The sequence below is a fragment of the Musca vetustissima genome, unplaced genomic scaffold (assembly GCF_032173495.1).
Source record: "Musca vetustissima isolate MV318-11 ecotype Yass unplaced genomic scaffold, APGP_CSIRO_Mvet_v1 utg13226, whole genome shotgun sequence".
NCBI classification, from domain to species: domain Eukaryota; kingdom Metazoa; phylum Arthropoda; class Insecta; order Diptera; family Muscidae; genus Musca; species Musca vetustissima.
Window position 1 is genome coordinate 91737 of NW_026875585.1, and position 21161 is coordinate 112897.

At 37.3% G+C, this 21161-nt stretch overlaps 1 protein-coding gene across 1 annotated transcript; it reads left to right on the top strand.

The window, feature by feature from the left end:
* The first annotated feature begins 1905 nt into the window (after positions 1–1905).
* Positions 1906–3741, top strand: LOC133338081 (uncharacterized). Its single transcript, XM_061546264.1, has 2 exons — positions 1906–1979; positions 2044–3741. Exons 1-2 carry the CDS (start codon positions 1962–1964, stop codon positions 3739–3741), a joined length of 1716 nt encoding a protein of 571 aa, XP_061402248.1. The 5' UTR covers positions 1906–1961.
* Positions 3742–21161: the final 17420 nt, after the last annotated feature.

A 21161-nucleotide genomic window follows, 5' to 3' on the forward strand; every position in this document is an offset into this window, starting at 1 on the left:
AAATTCGAAAGCTATATAGGGACTTTGGTGCACCAATTACATAAAATCGGGCGAAAACATACATGGGAGCTATATCTAAAATTGAACCGATTTTCACGAAGCTTACCACACGTCATTCTAGCCTTAATTCAGTACGCTATGACAAATTTCGTGCAAATCGAATGATTTTCAGAGACTTTGCTGCACCAATTACCTAAAATCGGATGAAAATATATATGGGACCTATATATAAATCTGAACCGATTTTCACGTAACTTTGCACACATCATTTTAGACTTAATTCAGTACGCTATGCCAAAATTTGTGCAAATGAAAGATTTCCAGGGACTTTGGTGCACCAATTACCTAAAATCGGGTGAATCTATATATGGGAGCTATATCTAAATCTGAACCGATTTTCATGAGACTTAACAAACATTATTATAGACGCAATTCAGTACACTGTGCCAAATTTCGTGCAAATCGAAAGATATATAAGGACTTTGGTACACAATTTACCTTAAATCGGACGAAGATATATATGGGAGCTACATATAACTCTGAACCGATTTTCAGGAAACTTAACACATATTGTTCTAGACCTAGTTCAGTACCCTGTGCCAAATTTCGTGCAAATCGAATGATTTTCAGATACTTTAGGGTTCGTCCTTGGGCCAAATAAGTGAACTGTGCCAAATTTCATCCATATCGGATCATAAATGCGACCTGAACTTTGTTAACAAAAATGCATGGACGGACGGACGGACATGCGTAAATCGACTCAGAAAGTGATTCTATGAATATTCTCAAAAGGAACCATGGGTCTATCTCGATTATTTTTGCCTGTTACAAACATATGCACATAGACATAATACCCTGTACCACAGTGTAGTGAAGGGTATAAATATTATACTGTATAACAACCATATTCACAAGACCATATTTGTTATAGCCCTGACATAATCGTAATTTAACCCATTGTTGTACCGTTATACAATCTTCAAATATTTTCCAATACCCACATGCCAAAAATATATGACACCCAGCTGGTATGGTTGATGTAATAGTTTCAAATTTTATGTTTCAAGTTGTTGTAATGAAGCGATTTTAAATTAATTTCAAATTTGAATTTTGTTTTAAAACTTGAATCTACCCAATTTCTTATCAATATTAAATTATACAAATTTCAAAATTATTTTGTATTTTATTACAAATTTATTTAAATTTTTGAACATCAGTGTTGTTGCAATAATTTGATTGTGTTCATGTGTGTTTCAAAAGAAAGACTCTCTCGCTGAGCGATGATCATTATTGCGGCTGTTGTTGTTGTTCCTACAGCTTCGTTACATTTGTTTCCTGAGTTTCTGAATTTCGCTCTGGAGTTCGGGAGTTGCTGCTGTTGAACCATGGCAATGAATGACGAAGTTTTTGTGTTCGCTGAAATGTTTGTTGGCCGTCTGGGAATAATGTTAAGGTAGGTCGTTCGATCGGCCGCTAGACGACCGACCGACCGACAACCGTTTGCTTGGTTTGTTTGTTTTGATTTTCAAAAAATTCGGGTTTTGGATGATGATGCTGCTGGCTGCTTGGCTTGGCTTGGCGTTTGGCATTGTTGTATTGATGATTATGCTGGTGCAATGTTTTAACATTGGCTTAGTTCAGCTTGGCTTATGGGGCTTTTCGCCATCTGGAGTGAGTGTGTGTGTTTGTTTGTATATATTTTTCGGTAAACTTACATAACACCCCTACAGAGCAAAGAGTATGCTCGGTATAAATGTGCTGCACTATGACAGCAAACGCATCATTTGTGTTTTGACACCGTAGCAGGGACGTACTCGAGAGCTAACAAAACAGCTGCGGGTGAAAGGTGTTGGAATACGGTTAACCTTTTTTCATATTTTTAAATTAATCGGAGTAACCAAAATTTTGGTTGCTTAAAGTCGTCGTTGTAAATTTTTGTTTGGCCTATAAAAAGAAATAAAATGGCAAAGTGGTTTATTGTGAGTATTAAAGGATCTGCTGCATCGGAATTTTTCTTAACTTGTGCCATTTTTTGATTTTCAGCTAAGCGTCTTGTTGGTGGCCAGTGGCCTGACCTATGGCAAACCCACCTTCGGCAAAGAACATGTCCACATACGCATCCACTTACCCGAGTCTGGCGGGGATCATGGTGGTAGCGGTGGCCATTATGAACATCATGGTGGCGGCGGCGGCCATGGTGATGTAATTGGACCCTTGACTGGAGGTTTGTTGGGCGGTGGTTTCATCAGTGATGCTGGTCATGGCGGCGGCCATGGTGGTGGCCACGGAGGCGGTGATGTCCAAACTGTAATTGTTGCTGATGCCGGTGGTCATGGCGGCGGCCATGGTCATGGTGGTGGCTTCGGCGGTGGTCATGGTGCCGTTTTCGGTGGTGGCTATAGTGCCGGCGGCCATGGTGGCAGCCAAGAAACTTTGATTATTGCTGATGGCGGTTCGGCTGGTGGACATGGACATGGCGGCGGTCATGGTGCTGGTTTCGGTGGCGGCCATGGAGGCTCTCACGGTGCCCATGAAACTGTTATCATTGCTGAAGGCGGTCATGGTGGTTCTGCTGGTGGACATGGTCATGGTGGCGGCTATGGCGGTGGTTATGGCGGCGGTCATGGTGGATCTTCTGGTGGCCATGAAACTGTTATCATTGCTGAAGGCGGTCATGGTGGCTCTGCTGGTGGACATGGTCATGGTGGTGGCTACGGCGGTGGTCATGGTGCTGGTTTTGGCGGCGGACATGGTGGATCTTCTGGTGGTCACGAAACTGTTATCATTGCTGAAGGCGGTCATGGTGGTTCTGCTGGTGGACATGGTGGCAGTTATGGTGGTGGTCATGCTGGCGGTTATAGTGCTGGTGGACATGGTGCTGCTCAACAAACCCTTGTTATCACTGAAAATCACGGTTCCGCTGGAGGTCATGGTCATGGTGGTGGTTATAGCGCGGGTGGTCATGGTGGCGCCCAAGTCAATACCTATGCCGTTATCCAAGAAAGTGCTGGAGGTCACAGCAGCGGTGGTGGTTATGGCGGTCACAGCAGCGGTGGTTATGGCGGTTCTTCATATGGCGGCTCTTCCTATGGCGGTTCCTCTCATGGCAGTTCTCACGCTGTAGCTAATATTGCTGCCATTGCAGCCACAGCTGGTTCCAGTTCGGGCGGACATGGTGGTTACAGCAGCGGAGGTTATAGCTCTGGCGCCGGTGGTTATGGCGGCTCCTCTCACGACGATGCCAAGATTGCTGCCATTGCTGCTGCTTCCTCCTCTTCCTCGTCCCATGGCAGTTCCGGTGGTTATGGTGGTGGCTATGGAGGTGGTCATGGTGGTCATGATGATGCCAAGATTGCTGCCATTGCTGCTGCTACTGCTGGTGGTAGTTCCCATGGTGGTGCTGGCGGTTACTCTGGCGGTGCTGGCGGTTACTCTGGTGGCTATGGAGGTGGCCACGATGATGCCAAGATTGCTGCCATTGCTGCTGCTACTGCTGGCGGTAGTGCCCACAGCGGCTCCGGCGGTTATGGTGGTGGTTACAGTGGAGGTTATGGTGGCGGCTATGGTGGTGCCAGCGGTTCTGGTCATGATGATGCCAAAATTGCCGCAATTGCTGCTGCCTCATCAGGTGGTAGCTCCCATGGTGGTGCCAGTTCAGCATATCCCTATCCATCCGGCCCATCTTCTTCCGGTGGTTGGCAATCATCATCATCTGGTTGGTCTGCCTCAGGTGGTTATTAAACGGATGACCATCATCTAATTTAAGTCTAGTCCATTTTCCACAACTACAACCACAACAATCAACAAACACATCGAACAAAAAACCACTCAATGCATTTACCTACGTTCATGTTTCACTACAAATGGCGCCCAATTGTTTTATGGGCGCTGCAAATGTTGCATTTTCTAAGCAAAACTCCATTTTTTAATTTATATTATTTTATTTTTCATCAATTTATTTTATTTTTATTCTATTGTAAATATTTATGAAAATATATTATTATTATTTTATTTTTTATAAAAAAAAAATTGTTTTATTTTTAATGGGACGCAATTACACATAACCTCAAAAGAAGAGGAGAAAAATTCAAATATCTGTCGTTTGATAAAATATGGTAGCGTTTCTGACAATCCATCTCTCCTTATTTTCCTTATTTTAGCTTGTGGTTAGCTATTATTCTCATCTGGTAGGTCTTAACTGATAATGAATTCTGTGAAGTAATGGGGTTAAAATTAAATAAATTAGTGCTTCGACCTTTAACAAATTACAGTCTGTTTGGTTGGAAAATGTGTCTGTTGCTTTAAAAATGCCCGGAATTAGCGGAACTTAAAATGGAGGCAATATATGAATTACTTGCAGAAAATCACCACATATTGGTGATTTTCTCCGAGGAGTTTCCTTAGCAGGTCTGAGGAGACAGGATACGCCATTCCAAAATCTCTAACCAACTTTTCAAATATTAAATGCCATGCTAATTTCATAACATGCCATAAAAATTGTTTTAAAACTGCCCCTCAAAAAAAAAAACGAATCCCGAAATGTTGAAAGGGAGGACAACTTAATACGACTTAAATAAATTGCTTTAGAGCATGTTTGATACGACTTAATAACTTTAGTTTTTACATGTGTATATGACGTATAATTTTTATTTATTTTTTGGGAATTTTTTTAAGACATGTCACCCTCACTTCATCGTCTCTCATGTCTGAGCTCAGCCCTTTGGTCCAATCTGTTAGTTTTACGTTCACATTGTTGTAGTTTAAAGTTTATAGTCATTACAGTATTATTAGCAACGCCATCATCATAACCATTGTAATCATCATCACCATAGCAAACAACGACATAGTCACTAACACCATAAAAAAATCTGACGATTTATTAGCTGGTAAACACACCGGAAGAAAATTTTGATCTATGAAAAATTCTCGAAATAGCGATAATAGTCATGGCAGTCGAATACTTTCGATGACTTATAGGATTATGGATTTGTATGGGTTGGTTGGTCATGCAGATCAAGGTTGTGGCAAGGTAGTGTATCTTTATCATGGCATAATGATGATGGTCAATGATACGGATTATGGCGGCGTTCATGATGAATCTTCTGGGGGCCACGAAACTGTTATCATTACTGAAGGCGGTCATGGTGAGTCTGCTAGTGGGCGTGGTCATGGTGCCAGCTATTGTTATCACAGAAAATCATGGTTCCTCTAGAGGTCATGGCGGTGAGTATAGAGCCATGGTGATACTCAAGTTAATACCTATGTCATTACCGAAGAACGTTCCGGAAGTCACAGCAACGGCGGTAGTTATGGCGGTGGTTATGGAGGACCCTGCAGTGACGGTAATGGTGGTTTTTCATATGGCGGCTCCTCTCATGGCAGTTATTAAGTTGTAGCATATATAGCTGCTTTGCAACCACATCAGGTTCCAACATGGCGGTTACAGCAGTAGAAGGTATTATCTCGATAATACCTAGATCCACGAAACAGCAAACATAGAAATGTAGAATGTCTACGACGTCTTTTAGACAAGTTTTTTTATTCGAAGTTTTTGTATTTCATTTGCCATTCCATTTAAAACACATCGAAATATTTGGAGACCCATAAAGTATATTTATTCTTGTTGGCTTAGGCACGTCCCTCTGTCTGTTCTTCTGTTTAAATCTCGATAGAGATCGTGACATTGACAGTACTTCAAGGACGTTTGTTATTCGCAAAATGGGATATATCGGTCCACGTTTTGGTATAGTCCCCATATAGTTAAGTATTTTGAAAATTTTCGTCGAAATTTGGATTGCGTGGATTTTTAAAATAATATAAATAATATATTTTAAGGTTTCCTAAATGGTTTAAGGGTTCCAATATATAGATGAAATCGAACGGAGCTAAATCTAAATATGAACCAATTTAAAACAAAAATGACACACGTCATTTAAGTCTCTTGGACAGTCATTGGGTGTTTTAGTCACCATTTACATTAAAACAGACAAACATATATGGGACCTATATCTATGAACGGATCTCAATGAAACTTAGCACATATCATTCTAGACTCAATTCAATATGCTATGCCAGGGATGGTCCGAGTGACGAATTTTATGTTTTCGACAGTCATTTTATGTTTTCGACAGTAAACGTAATTTATTGGAATATTATTACCATATACAGCTATTTTCAAGAATATATATTATTTTCACATATATCTGACTATTTCTTACTAGAATTGATAAAGAAAAATCTGACAATTTCTTACTTGAACTGATAAAAAATCTAACATTTTTAGAGATGAAAATTTTAAAATTTGATACGGATTTAAGTAAAGCATTCGTAATGTCCGAATTGATCAATTGAAATAGCTATTTTGTCAAAATCTAATTGTTTTGGGTGGGTTTCCGACGTTTCTGACGTATGTATTATAAGTCGGAAATGTATGTCATTTACGTCACTGTTTCTGAAGGCAATCTCTGCGCTTTGCACAATTTCAGATAAATCGAAAATAATATAAGGGCTTTGGTGCACCATTTATACAAAATCGCACGACATTATATATGGGAGCTATATCTAAATCTGAACTGATTTCATACGAAACACAGCTCACGTCAATTTACTTATAAGTCAGTACGCTATACAAAATTTTGTCATAATCGGACAAACTTTGAGAGTTTGGGGCCCAATTTACTTCAAATCGGGCGAACATATATAAGGAAGCTTTCTATCTAAATCTGAACCGATTTTCATAAAACTTTGCACACATCATTCTGGAAATAATTCAGTACGCAATGCAAAATTTCACCATGCATGCATAAATCGACTCAGAAAGTGATATTCTCAAAAGGTATAACTCGTTTCCTATGGCCTGTTACAAACATCCATTATTATACTCTTCACCACTCTGTGGTACAGGGTATTATGTCTTTGTGCATATGTTTGTAACAGGCAAAATGAAAACGAGATAGACACATGGTTCCTTTTGAGAATATGCATAGAATCACTTTCTAAGTCGATTTATGCATGTCCGTCCGTCCGTCTGTCAATGTTAAATTGTAAACCAAGTACAGGTCGCATTTATGATCCGAATTGGATGAAATTTGGAATAGGTCGCTTATTCGGCCCAAGAACGAACTCTATTGAAATTGGGAAAAATCGGTTCAGATTTAGATATAGCTCCCATATATATTTTCGTCCGATTTAAGGTAAATGGTGTACCAAAGTCCCTAAATATCTTTCGATTTGCACGAAATTTGGTACAGCGTACTAATTTAAGCCTAGAATGGTTCAGATTTAGATATAGCTCCCATATATATATTCGCCCGATTTAAGGAAAATGGTGCACCAAAGTCCCTAAATATTTGCACGAATTTTGGTAAAGCTTACTGAAATATGCCTACAATAATGTGTGCTAAGTTTCCTGAAAATCGGTTCAGATTTAGATATAGCTCTCATATATATTTTCGTCTGATTTAAGGTAAATGGTGCACTAAAGTCCCTATATATCTTTCGATTTGCACGAAATTCGGCATATTATACTGAATTGAGTGTAGAATAATGTCTGCTTAGTTTCGTGAAAATCGGTTCAGATTTAGATATAGCTCCCATATATATTTTCGCCCGATTTGAGGTAAATGGTTTTAGTACACCCTATATATCGTTCGATTTGCACGAAATTTGGCACAGCGTTCTGAATTAGGTCTGAAGTCATGGCTGCCAAGTTTCGTGGATTTTGTGTAAAAGGTGTACCAAAGCCTCTACATTTCTTTCGATTTGCAAGAAATTTGTGTAGCATATTGAATAAAGTCTAGAATGATGTGTGTTAAATTTCCATATATATTTTTTCCGATTTAAGGTAAATGGTACGCCAAAGTCCCTATATACCGTTCGATTTGCACGAAATTTGACATAGCGAACTGACTTAAGTCTAGAATGATGTGTGTTAATTTTCCTGAAAATGCATATTTAGATATATCTGCCACACACATATTTTCGTCCGATTTTAGGTAATTGGTGCACCAAACTCCTCCGATTGACACGAAATTTTGATCAACGTATTCAATTGAGACTAGATTGATTGCGCTTTTTTGTAATGGGTGCAGACGCAGACATAGCTTCCATATATATTTCGAACGGGTGTCTGATTGATATTATCGAATAGTGTGTATCAAGTGTGCTATAAATCGATTTACCCAAATTTGTCCCATTGAAATTTAGCATAGGCAGAAAAGCATGTATATGGATTGATGTTAGTCGGTTCATTTATTGATAAAGATCAAATCAAAACAATTGTTTTTAAAGGAATTAAAAAAATGAGAATACCCATATGTAGAATATACCCAAAGTGGTGAAGGGTATCATATAGTTAGCCCAGCCCGACTTTACTACTTTCCTTACAAATATGTACCGTTTTGTTGTATGATTTGTTGGTGACGAAGTTTCTGGCGAGTTACTGTAGAAATGTGTGGCCACTCCTGTTGGCCAATTTTGGCCATTTCTGGTCAATTGCTATCTTCAAACGGTCCAGTTGTTGACATTAGAGATCAGAATTTAGCGTTTGGCCCTATGGCAGCAACTCATAATATATTTTATATTAATAATCCATTTTATTTTCATAAATCAAAAAAATATAAATAAATTAAATTACCTCACTAAAAGATATTTCTACAACAATTCCTTCGTGCTCAATAATTGATTGTGGTCGGCAGGTTCTAGTATTTCTATAACTTCAGAGGAAAAATTCTTGTGTGAAGTTTTCTTTAGCGTTCTTTCACTACATTTGATTGGATCTGTAGTAAAAAGCAATCTTTGATAAATATCACGGTTGCATTCTTCCCATGAAAATGTTCTTGAAAAATTCTGTCTGTATGATCGAAAATCTTTATTTTGAGCTTTTGCAGCCTCCTCCGACAATTGGCCGATTGGCATATGATGGTCGCCCCATGTAATAGTAATGTATGCATTGTTGGCGTCATGGGAATTATACGATTGAATTATATGATTGAATTCATTAAATCAATATATCACCGTGCTATTAGATTGTGCTCTACTGCCATACAACGATTTAAGTTCAACGATGTGCTCATGTCGTGATAATTTTCGTCGAAAGTTGTAACAAATTATTGAACGAAACAGTTCTCGAATCAATTAAAATTATTGACACATTGATTTTTTGAGGTATTGTAAACAACACAACACATGGTCGTACGTCTCAACTTACTTACGTCTATGCAAAAATAGGTTAACGTTTCACTTGGAAATATCAAAAGACGTTAGACAATGCAGTATATATTTAATAGACCTCCTACACTAACTTAAAATTTGTAGTAAATAATTTAAATATCAACTTCTAGTTTTTATAATTTTTCATATTTTTTATTTCAGTGTACAAATGTCCATAACCTCAAAACGACCATATAACACCATGTGACATGACTATAAATATACACACATACATACATATTTGCAAGAGCATGTGTATTTGTGTATATTATCAACCAAACTTGAACTGAATGAAAATCATGGCATGTTTGGGAATACAAAAAAATATTACTCGCGATAAATAGTAAACGCAAACAATGAGTAGTGGTGGTACCACACCCACACACATATGTACACAAACGACACACACACACATATACCCATCACAAAAAGTGAACGGGGACAAACTACACACTGCTACATACACACTGCATAAAAAACCGCAACAAAGGAGTACTCCTGAAAAAAAATTATATGTCCTGACGCTGAGGGAATTTATTATTAACACCATTAAAAAAAAACCCCGTAAAATGAGAATAATACAGAAGACAAGGGTGGGGAGGGGGTAAGGGTATATTTTTTTTCAAACTAAAAATGTTATAATAGAAAAATCCAGCTAAAAACCCTGTCTATAAGTAGTGTTAGAGAGCTAAAGGGATGATGGGCTAGGGCGAAAGGGAGTTAAGAATAATAACTGACACTATATGTAATGCATAGTAAAATCATTCTCATATATATATATATATATATATGTGTGTGTGTGTGAATATTCTACAATGTGATAAAAAAACCCGTTGCCATAATAGTTTCAGCTAATATTTCATGCCCTGAAAGCTGCTCTATTTGAGGAGAGCTATCTGAGGAGATGGGAAAAACAAATCCAACCCAAGACTTTTCATGTCAGAGATCCTTGATTCCCAGTGACAGAGTGAGTGAGTGTGTGGACACTTTGAGGTTCAAGTGTTTATGATGGAATTAAAAAACAAAAGCAAGAAAAAACCCTGTTCCTAAGTAGTGTTTGTTTAGTGATCAATCATATTTTACCCACTGGTTTTTTTCTTCTCCTTTTTATACCCTTCACCACACTGTGGTACAGGGTATTATGTCTTTGTGCATATGTTTGTAACAGGCAAAAATAATCGAGATAGACCCATGGTTCCTTTTGAGAATATGCATAGAATCACTTTCTGAGTCGATTTATGCATGTCCGTCCGTCCGTCCGTCCGTCTGTCCGTCTGTCCGTCTGTCCGTCTGTCTGTCCATGTTAAATTGTAAACAAAGTACAGGTCGCATTTATGATCCGAATTGGATGAAATTTGGCACAAGTCACTTATTTGGCCCAAGGACGAACCCTATTGAAATTGGGAAAAATCGGTTCAGATTTAGATATAGCTCCCATATATATATTTAACCGATTTAATGTAAACGGTCCCTATATATCTTTCGATTTGCACGAAACTTGGTACAGCCTAATCATTTAGGTCTAGAATGATGTCTGCCAAGTTTCGTGAAAATCGGTCCAGATTTAGATATAGCTCCCATATATAGTTTCGTCCGATTTCATGTAAATGGTGCACCAAAGTCCCTATATATCATTCGATTTGCACGAAATTTGGCATAACGTAATGAATTAAGCCTAGAGTGATGTCTGCCAAGTTTCGAGAAAATCGGTTCAGATTTAGATATAGCTCCCATATATAGTTTCGTCCGATTTCATGTAAATTGTGCCCCAAAGTCCCTATATATCTTTCGATTTGCACGAAATTTGGCATAACGTAATGAATTAAGCCTAGAGTGATGTCTGCCAAGTTTCGAGAAAATCGGTTCAGATTTAGATATAGCTCCCATATATAGTTTCGTCCGATTTCATGTAAATGGTGCCCCAAAGTCCCTATATATCTTTCGATTTGCACGAAATTTGGCATAACGTACTGAATTGAGCCTAGAATGATGTCTGCCAAGTTTCGTGAAAATCGGTCGTGATTTAGATATAGCTTCCATATATAGTTTCTCCCGATTTTAGGTAAATGGTGCACCAAAGTCCCTATATATCCTTCGATTTGCACGAAATTTGGCATAACGTACTGAAGTGAGCCTAGAGTGATGTCTGCCAAGTTTCAAGAAAATCGGTCCAGATTTCTATATAGCTCCCATATATACTTTCGTCCGATTTCATGTAAATGGTGCGCCAAAGTCCCTATATATCTTTCGATTTGCACGAAATTTGGCATAACGTACTGAATTGAGCCTAGAATGATGTCTGCCAAGTTTTGATAAAATCGGTTCAGATTTAGATATACCTCCCATATATAGTTTCGTCCGATTTCATTTAAATGGTGCCCCAAAGTCCCTATATATCTTTCGATTTGCACGAAATTTGGCATAACGTACTGAATTGAGCCTAGAGTAATGTCTGCAAAGTTTTGATAAAATCGGTTCAGATTTAGATATACCTCCCATATATAGTTTCGTCCGATTTCATTTAAATGGTGCCCCAAAGTCCCTATATATCTTTCGATTTGCACGAAATCGTTCTGAATTAAGCGTAGAGTGATGTCTTCCAAGTTCCGAGAAAATCGGTCCAGATTTAGATATAGCTTCCATATATAGTTTCGTCCGATTTCATGTAAATGATGCACCAAAGTCCCTATATATCTTTCGATTTGCACGACATTTGGCATAACGTACTGAATTGAGCCTAGAATGATGTCTGCCAAGTTTCGTGAAAATCTGTCCTGATTTAGATATAGCTCCCATATATAGTTTCGCCCGATTTTAGGTAAATGGTGCACCAAAGTCCCTATATATCCTTCGATTTGCACGAAATTTGGCATAACGTACTGAATTGAGCCTAGAGTGATGTCTGTCTTGTTTCGTGAAAATCGGTCCAGATTTAGATAGAGCTTCCTTTTATTATAGATTGATTTTAAGTAATTGATGCACCAAGGAACCAATAGGCTGATAGGAACAAAACTTTCTGAAATTAGTATAACCTAACCTGTGACAAGTTTGTTTGAAATCGCCTAATATTTCGATAGAGCTTCCATATATATTTTCGCCCGATTTCAAGTAAATTGGGCATCAAACTCCTCATGTTAGTCAGATTGAAATCAAATTTTGTACAACTTACAAAATTGAGCATAGAATTACGTAGTTGCGTTTTGTAGAAGTACAGACATAGCCCAACGGATGACCTATTTATATTTGTTTGAAGTCGATTTACATACTTTATGGATAGATTTAGGTAGATTCACATTTAGATAAATATCACATATTTTATTTCATCCAATTTCATCTTAATAGTCCTGTTTAATATACCCATAGTGGTGAAGGGTATCATATAGTCGGCCCCGTCCGACTTTACTACTTTCCTTACTGGTTTAATATACTCTAGTTTATGGCTACAGCCAAAATCCCAGTTGAATGATAAGCAATCAATTTGATGACTGCCTTTTTATGACCCATAAAAATTGTAATAACAAATTTTCGAAATAGATGTATACTCGTATATATGACAATCATTATATGGCTGTTTGATTCATTACCGAATGAATGTTTTAATTCTCTCATTGGGATTGTCTGAATATAAAAACAAAACAAATATGTTGTGAAATATTTATAGTTGTTTCATTTTTTAATGGAAATCAACAAAAAACCAGGGTTATTATCATATTATCATACATTTTGAACGTTAACACAAATGGGGTTATATAATTGCCAAATGAAAATATCAGAAACTCTGTCTTGTCCAGACTTAAAATATTTACATATTGTAATGCATTCTGTGAGCCCCTGCTACGGAATCTTTCGTAAAGAACCCCAAAGGACCAACCGACTTTTACGCAAGAGAAAGAGGTCAGAAACAATTGGTATGAAGACGCAATATTTTGCCAAGGTTGGCAGGAAGTTCTCTTCATAGGAGAGAAGAGCTCTGATATGCAGTGATCGACGATATTAAACTTAACAAGTGAAAAAGCGTTAAGTTCGGCCGGGCCGAAATTTGGATACTCACCACCATAGTTATACTGAATGATACATGCAACGAAAATATAGGGAACATACCAAAAAGTGGGCATATGCCAATAATTCTACAAACCGATTTATGTAAACCATTGTATACACCAAATACAAACTTCAGCAATAGAGTATAAAATCCCCAAACTACTGTAATTTAGATTACAAAGTTATATGAGGCTATGCCTAAAGGGAAATAGTGAATATTTGGGGATATCATTATATGAAGACTATGCCTAATTAATGGCCAGTATATGCCAATTTTGAACCAAATATGTTAATTGTTTATCTCAATTCTTTCCTTCTGGAGGTATCACTATATTGATGAGATGCCTAAATTTCTGCAGATATATTTCATTATTGTCATGTTTGAGTTTTTTATCACAACATCTTTAGAAGGCGGAATGCTTACAACAGATGGCTAAATAGTGTAGGGTAAAAATTGACTATTCCCCATAACGACTACCCAACCCCAACACAGTAAACAAATGAGATAACTATTTTAATATAAACAATTGAAAAGGCGTTAAGATCGGCCGGGCCGAACTTTGGATACCCTCCACCATAGTTATACTAACAGATACATATAATGAAAATATAGGGAACATACCAAAAAGTGGTCATATACCGATAATTCTACAAATCTGTAAGCTCCAAAAAGTGGACTGATAACGCATGGTAGAGTATAAAATCCTCTAACTACTGTAATTTAGATTACAAAGGGCATGCCTAAAGGGGACCAATATTGATTACATAGCGTAGGAAATAGTGAATATTTGGGGTTATCATTATATGAGGGCTATGCCTAATTATTAACCGGTATATGCCAATTTTGAACCAAATATGTTAATTGTTTATCTCAATTCTTTCCTTCAGGAGGTATCTCTATATTGAGGAGATGCCTAAATTTCTGCCGATATATTTCATTATTGTCATGTTTGAGTTTTTTTTATCGCAATATCTTTAGAAGGCGGAATGCATACAACAAATGGCTAAATAGTGTAGGGTAAAAATTGACTATTCTCCGTAACGACTACCCAACCCCAACACACTAAATAAATCAGATAACTATTTTAATATAAAAAAGGGGGTTATATGGGGACTACCCCTAAAAATCGGTGAATATTAATAATTTTTGGTGGGGAGATTTTTTAACATATACGACTACAAAATACCAAATTGCAGCGAATTCGGTTGAAAAACGCGCTCAAGAACCCCAAAATACCGAAAATAGGGGTGTACCCTTATATGGGAGCTTTGCCTAGACGTGGACCGATAACCTGCCTGCAGACAAAATACGACTCTATGCAAAATTTTGGCGATCTATCTCATTTCGTTTAAACGCTAGACTGATTACAACAGACAGACGGACATGATTTGTCGTCATAGAATTTTATCCTGATCAAGAATATATGTACTTTATAGGGTCGGAAATGATTATTTCGATGAGTTACAAACGGAAAAACGAAATTAATATACCCTCCATACTATGGTGAAGGGTATAAAAAAAGGAGACCCATAAGGAGGTAATAGATGGAGAATGGAACTCCCACTGCAAGAAAGTGACCCGTCGATCAGGGCAGCTGTGAATTGAAGGGGGATTACATAATATGCTTGACTGTAAGTCCTCAAATAACATTGAAACCTAGTAGCATACACGCATAAGCGAGGCAATGAATATTAAATTGGTGAGGAAAAATATGATTTGTCGTCATAGAATTTTATCCTGATCAAGAATATATGTACTTTATAGGGTCGGAAATGATTATTTCGATGAGTTACAAACGGAAAAACGAAATTAATATACCCTCCATACTATGGTGAAGGGTATAAAAAAGGAGACCCATAAGGAGGTAATAGATGGAGAATGGAACTCCCACTGCAAGAAAGTGACCCGTCGATCAGGGCAGCTGTGAATTGAAGGGGGATTACATAATATGCTTGACTGTAAGTCCTCAAATAACATTGAAACCTAGTAGCATACACGCATAAGCGAGGCAATGAATATTAAATTGGTGAGGAAAAATATATTCCTCAATTACAACCAGTAAGAAAAATAGTAAAGTCGGACTGGGCCGACTATAGGTATATTCTAGGTATATTCTACATATGTAGAATATATCTGAACCAATTTCAGGGAAACTTGCCAGAGACTAATTTATATTACATCAGTACATTGTGTCAATCGGCCTAGCTATGGATCTTTTCACGAAGCTTAGCGACATCATTCTAGACTTAATTCAGTACTCTTTACCAAATTTCGTGCAAATCGAATGATTTTCACAGATTTTGGTGTACCAATTACCTAAAATCGAATGAAAATATATATGGGAGCTATATCTAAATCTGAATCGATTTTCACGAAACTTTGCACACATTGTTATAGACGCAATTCAGTACGCTATGCCAAATTTCGCGCAAATCGAAGGATATATAGGGTATTTGGTGCAACAATTACCTTAAATCGGATGAAAATATATATGGGAGCTATATCTAAATTTGGACCGATTTCCAGGAAACTTAACAGACATCATTCTACACATAATTCATTACGCTTTGCCAAATTTCGTGCAAATCGAAAGATATATAGGGTCTTTGGTGCACCAATTACATTAAATTGGATGAAAAATCTGAACCGATTTTTCCCAATTTCAATAGGATTCGTCCTTGGGCCAAATAAGTGACCTATGCCAAATTTCATCCAATTCGGATCATAAATGCGACCTGTATTTTGTTTACAATTTAACATGGACAGACAGACAAATGGACATACGGACGGACGGGCATGCATAAGACTTAAAAAGTGATTCTATGCATATTCTAAAAAGGAACCATGTGTCTATTTCCTTTTCTTGTTACAAACATATGCACCCTGTACCCGTCTTCCTTATAGGTTGGGCAGCGATTTCACGATAGAACGCATGCTCAAAGACTTCGTTCTATAAAACAAGTTACTATTGATGAAAAAAGTCTTCCATTGGGAAGAAAACAAACAGGGGATTCTCCTCCTTGTAGGCTTTGATTCAATTGCTAAGACTAAGGGTAAGGGCCCCTACGAATTCAACGCTGTATACTTCAAGTTCGGAAAGGCAAGAATTGGAGAGGAGGAATCAACAAGAAACAGCTAGGGAGAAACAACTAGCAAGAAAAGTGAGGGAGCCGAGGAGAAGATGACGGATTTCCAAGAAGATTGGGTGCGCGGAAAGTAGCAGGTGCTGAGCATGTGTTGCAAGCCTACCAAAACAATGGAAATAACTAGTGAAAATCTTCGTGCGATGATTATTCACAACTTACTACGTGTATTGTTCTAACAAGGGTACTGGTATAATAAATTCTACCATAACCAACGAAAGTCGCTCAAATGCGGACGTTGTGCCATCGAACATTGATACCGTACTTAAGCTGGCAATGCAGGATCGTCATGTTGCATTTGGAGACTTCTTTGACAATTTCTTCTAACAGCATACATTTGCAATTACATGAATATCTGACCATAGAAAGTTCGATCCCGCACATTATTTAAATTAATAGACCATTAATTTTGCAGGAATACCGAGTTGCGCGTTGATACCATCACCTTCGTCTTCTCGTCACGTACTGTCACTCCCACAATAATAGACTCCTTCTCAATTCTTTGGATGTTACCGCTCGCAGTGTTCGATCAATTATGCCGATGCCATCGGCGTAGGCGAGTAACATGTGTCGTTTGGTGTACCGATTGTTATTTCTGTTCAGCCTTGTATGAGATAACCTTTTCTAGCAAGATGTTAAAAAAGTCACATGACAAACTGTAACCTTGTCTGAATCCTCGTTCGGTATTGAGGGGTTCTGAGAGGTCATTTCCGAATATAACTGCGGACCTTATGCCAGTTAAAGTTAATAGCCCGATTATGTTGCAGGAATGCCGAGCGGAGTGGTCTCTGGAATGCGCCTTTATAATCGACGAATAGTTGGAATTTGTCAATGTGTTTTTCGTGGGTCTGTTCCAGGATCTGGCGCAGTATGAAAATCTGATCTATAGGTGATCTGCCTATTGACCGCATTGATAAGATCCAATAATATCATTGACCATTGGTATCAATCGTTGACACAGAACGCTCGATAGCACTTTATATGCGATGCGAAGGAGACTAATTTCTCAATAGTTGGCACATATCGTCTTGCCTCTCTTTTTGGGCACGGAACACAGGATGCTGAGGTTCCAATCATTTGCCAAATTGTACTAAACATCTAGCCAAATTGTACTAATCAGTTAATGCATGCTCCTGATCAGCATCTATCCACCGGTCTTGAATAGTTCGGCTGGTAGTCCATCGGCACCTGTTGTTTTATTATTCTTCAGCCGATTATTTTCTATTCTGACCTCATCTTGGCAAGGTGGTATTCAATCTATACCGTCTTCTCTTATTGATACTGGGATATCTTCTTCACCGCTACTATTTTATACCAGAAGCTTGTATGATTTTCCATTCCGATCCTCAACACGCTATCTTTATCTGTCACCTTCATCATCTCTACAGGAGAATGTGCCTGTACCAAAGCCTTTAACTCGTTGGTAACCTCGTCCTCGCTTCAAAATTTCCTTCAAAGACTTGCTACTTTGTCCTACTTTCGTCACTTCGATAACCGAAGTAACAGCACTGTATACTACGTCCGTCATACGGAGTATCGTTCTGTTAAAAACTGCGGGTGGTAAGGCAATTACACCCACATCATTAGTGTGTTTGTGGATTTTAGACAATTATCGCCTTAGGGCCACATATTGCTGATTCTTAATGATCCGAAATGTTTTTGCTCTCTTCTTCTACCATCCTTCACTCATCTGGTTTTTTGAAACGATCATTTCCATCTTGTATTCGTTTTCTGTCTTTAAATTTTGGGATACGCCTGCTTTAGATGGTTTGATCGACATTTTATTCCCCTATGACCATTTATCGCACTTCGTGGACTTTTACTTTGTTTTTTAATCCAAGAGAAAAAACATTTTGAAGGCAGGTTATTGCTCCAGACTGATACAGTCATGTTTACTGGTTGGATTAGGGTAGTATGAACATCAACCTTTTTCACATTCGTTACCTGTAAACTGATACGAAAACTTCCTGGGGCATATGCGATTTATATTTGTATCGATTATAAAACCATTCATGAATTGTTTCTAATATATCGATACCTTGATACAATCAGTACTGTGGTTTGACCTGCATTTTTAGGCGTTCAAATAGAAATAATATAAGTTTTCATATTTTTAAAAGGGAAAATAGAACCCATATTATATAATTTTCCGATCTTATATGCATTAGTATTCCTCATAGTCCCAATATCCCTCTCCATTGAATGAGACATTGCCTGTCCAAATTGCCCTCAATTTCGCAATACTTTGACAGACAGATATTAACAGCAATAGCTAACTAAATGCTTGGCAAACCACATTTCCCATTTATTTCCATTTTCGAACCCATCTAACCCAAATCCAATTTCAGCATGTCACAGAACAAATCACCTGAACTATAACATTCAACGTTCTTGGTGTTGTTGTTGCTGCTGCTGTAATGATATCAAATAAAGTCAAGCCATTTTGAAAATCTGAAAAGTAATTGACAGTTTATGAAAAAAAGGAATATCGTACGACACACACTTGGAGTACTTCTAGCTCTAGTGTTTGACGAGCGCAAAAGTGGAATAACCTATGGTTCCTGTGAACATATCACAACACCATTGGATTTCTGTTCTCTTCTCCTCCGTCTCTGCCCCTCCCTGACACCCTCTTTCTCTCTCTCTCACACACAAAAATTATCATCTTTCAACAATGATGTGACGATAACGATGTCATCCCACCAGTGATGACAACTTCAATTTTTGTTGGTTTGATATATCCTCCTGCACTTTATAGAGTGGTGGGTGCAAAACGCAGAATGGAATTGAGAAGCATGCAACCACAGGTGAAACATAAATTGAAAACGTTTGTGACACTTGTTCATTCTCGAGCAGTTTCTTTTTGACTGCTAACGCAATATAACCGGATGCCAGAGTCCAATGGATATAAAGGCGCTGTTCAACGCTTTTCGTGTCATTCTTCGTCGTCGTCGTCCTCGCCACCAGCCGTTGCCATATCATCACAGCACTCAGTGTCGCAATACTCAATGAAAAGTTTACAGCAAGCGCAATGCCGCTGTCAAATTAAACAAAGGTGTCATTTTAAATATAGTTTTGCATTTGGACAACTCAACGAAGGACACACATTGGGGACGGAATCCGCAATAATAAAATAATTGATAAAGGACCAACAAGAGAGGATATTTTAAAGAATATATTTCCAAAGTAACAACAAGGTGTGGTGTGGTTTTTAAGTAATATTTTTCAAATGACCAAGGCTTTGATTTTTTAAAGAATACTTTTTTAAAAAACCAAACAGGAGTGGATTTTTTAAGGAATACTTTTTAAGGGATCAAACAGGCGTGGATTTTTTAAAGAATATTTTTTAAAGGATCAAAGGATTAAGGACCAATAAGGCGTGGATTTTTTAAAGAATATTTTTTAAAGGATCAAAGGATTAAGGACCAATAAGGCGTGGATTTTTTAAAGAATATTTTTTAAAGGATCAAAGGATTAAGGACCAATAAGGCGTGGATTTTTTAAAGAATATTTTTTAAAGGATCAAAGGATTAAGGACCAATAAGGCGTGGATTTTTTAAAGAATATTTTTTAAAGGATCAAAGGATTAAGGACCAATAAGGCGTGGATTTTTTAAAGAATATTTTTTAAAGGATCAAAGGATTAAGGACCAATAAGGCGTGGATTTTTTAAAGAATATTTTTTAAAGGATCAAAGGATTAAGGACCAATAAGGCGTGGATTTTTTAAAGGATCAAAGGATTAAGGACCAATAAGGCGTGGATTTTTTAAAGAATATTTTTTAAAGGATCAAAGGATTAAGGACCAATAAGGCGTGGATTTTTTAAAGAATATTTTTTAAAGGATCAAAGGATTAAGGACCAATAAGGCGTGGATTTTTTAAAGAATATTTTTTAAAGGATCAAAGGATTAAGGACCAATAAGGCGTGGATTTTTTAAAGAATATTTTTTAAAGGATCAAAGGATTAAGGACCAATAAGGCGTGGATTTTTTAAAGAATATTTTTTAAAGGATCAAAGGATTAAGGACCAATAAGGCGTGGATTTTTTAAAGAATATTTTTTAAAGGATCAAAGGATTAAGGACCAATAAGGCGTGGATTTTTTAAAGAATATTTTTTAAAGGATCAAAGGATTAAGGACCAATAAGGCGTGGATTTTTTAAAGAATATTTTTTAAAGGATCAAAGGATTAAGGACCAATAAGGCGTGGATTTTTTAAAGAATATTTTTTAAAGGATCAAAGGATTAAGGACCAATAAGGCGTGGATATTTTAAAGAATATTTTTTAAAGGATCAAAGGATTAAGGACCAATAAGGCGTGGATTTTTTAAAGAATATTTTTTAAAGGATCAAAGGATTAAGGACCAATAAGGCGTGGATATTTTAAAGAATATTTTTTAAAGGATCAAAGGATTAAGGACCAAGCAGGCGTGGATTTTTTAAAGGGCCAAACAGGCATGGATTTTTTAAAGGGCCAAACAGGCATGGATTTTTTAAAGAATATTTTTTAAAAAACCAAACAGGAATGGATTTTTAAGGAATATTTTTTAAAGGATCAAACAGGTGTGGATTTTTTAAAGGATCAAAGGATTAAGGATCAAACAGGCGTGGATTATTTAAAGAATATTTTTTAAAGGATCAAACAGGCGTGGATTTTTTAAACAATATTTTTTAAAGTATCAAAGGATTAAGGACCAAACAGGCGTGGATTTTTTAAACAATATTTTTTAAAGGATCAAAGGATTAAGGATCAAACAGGCGTGGATT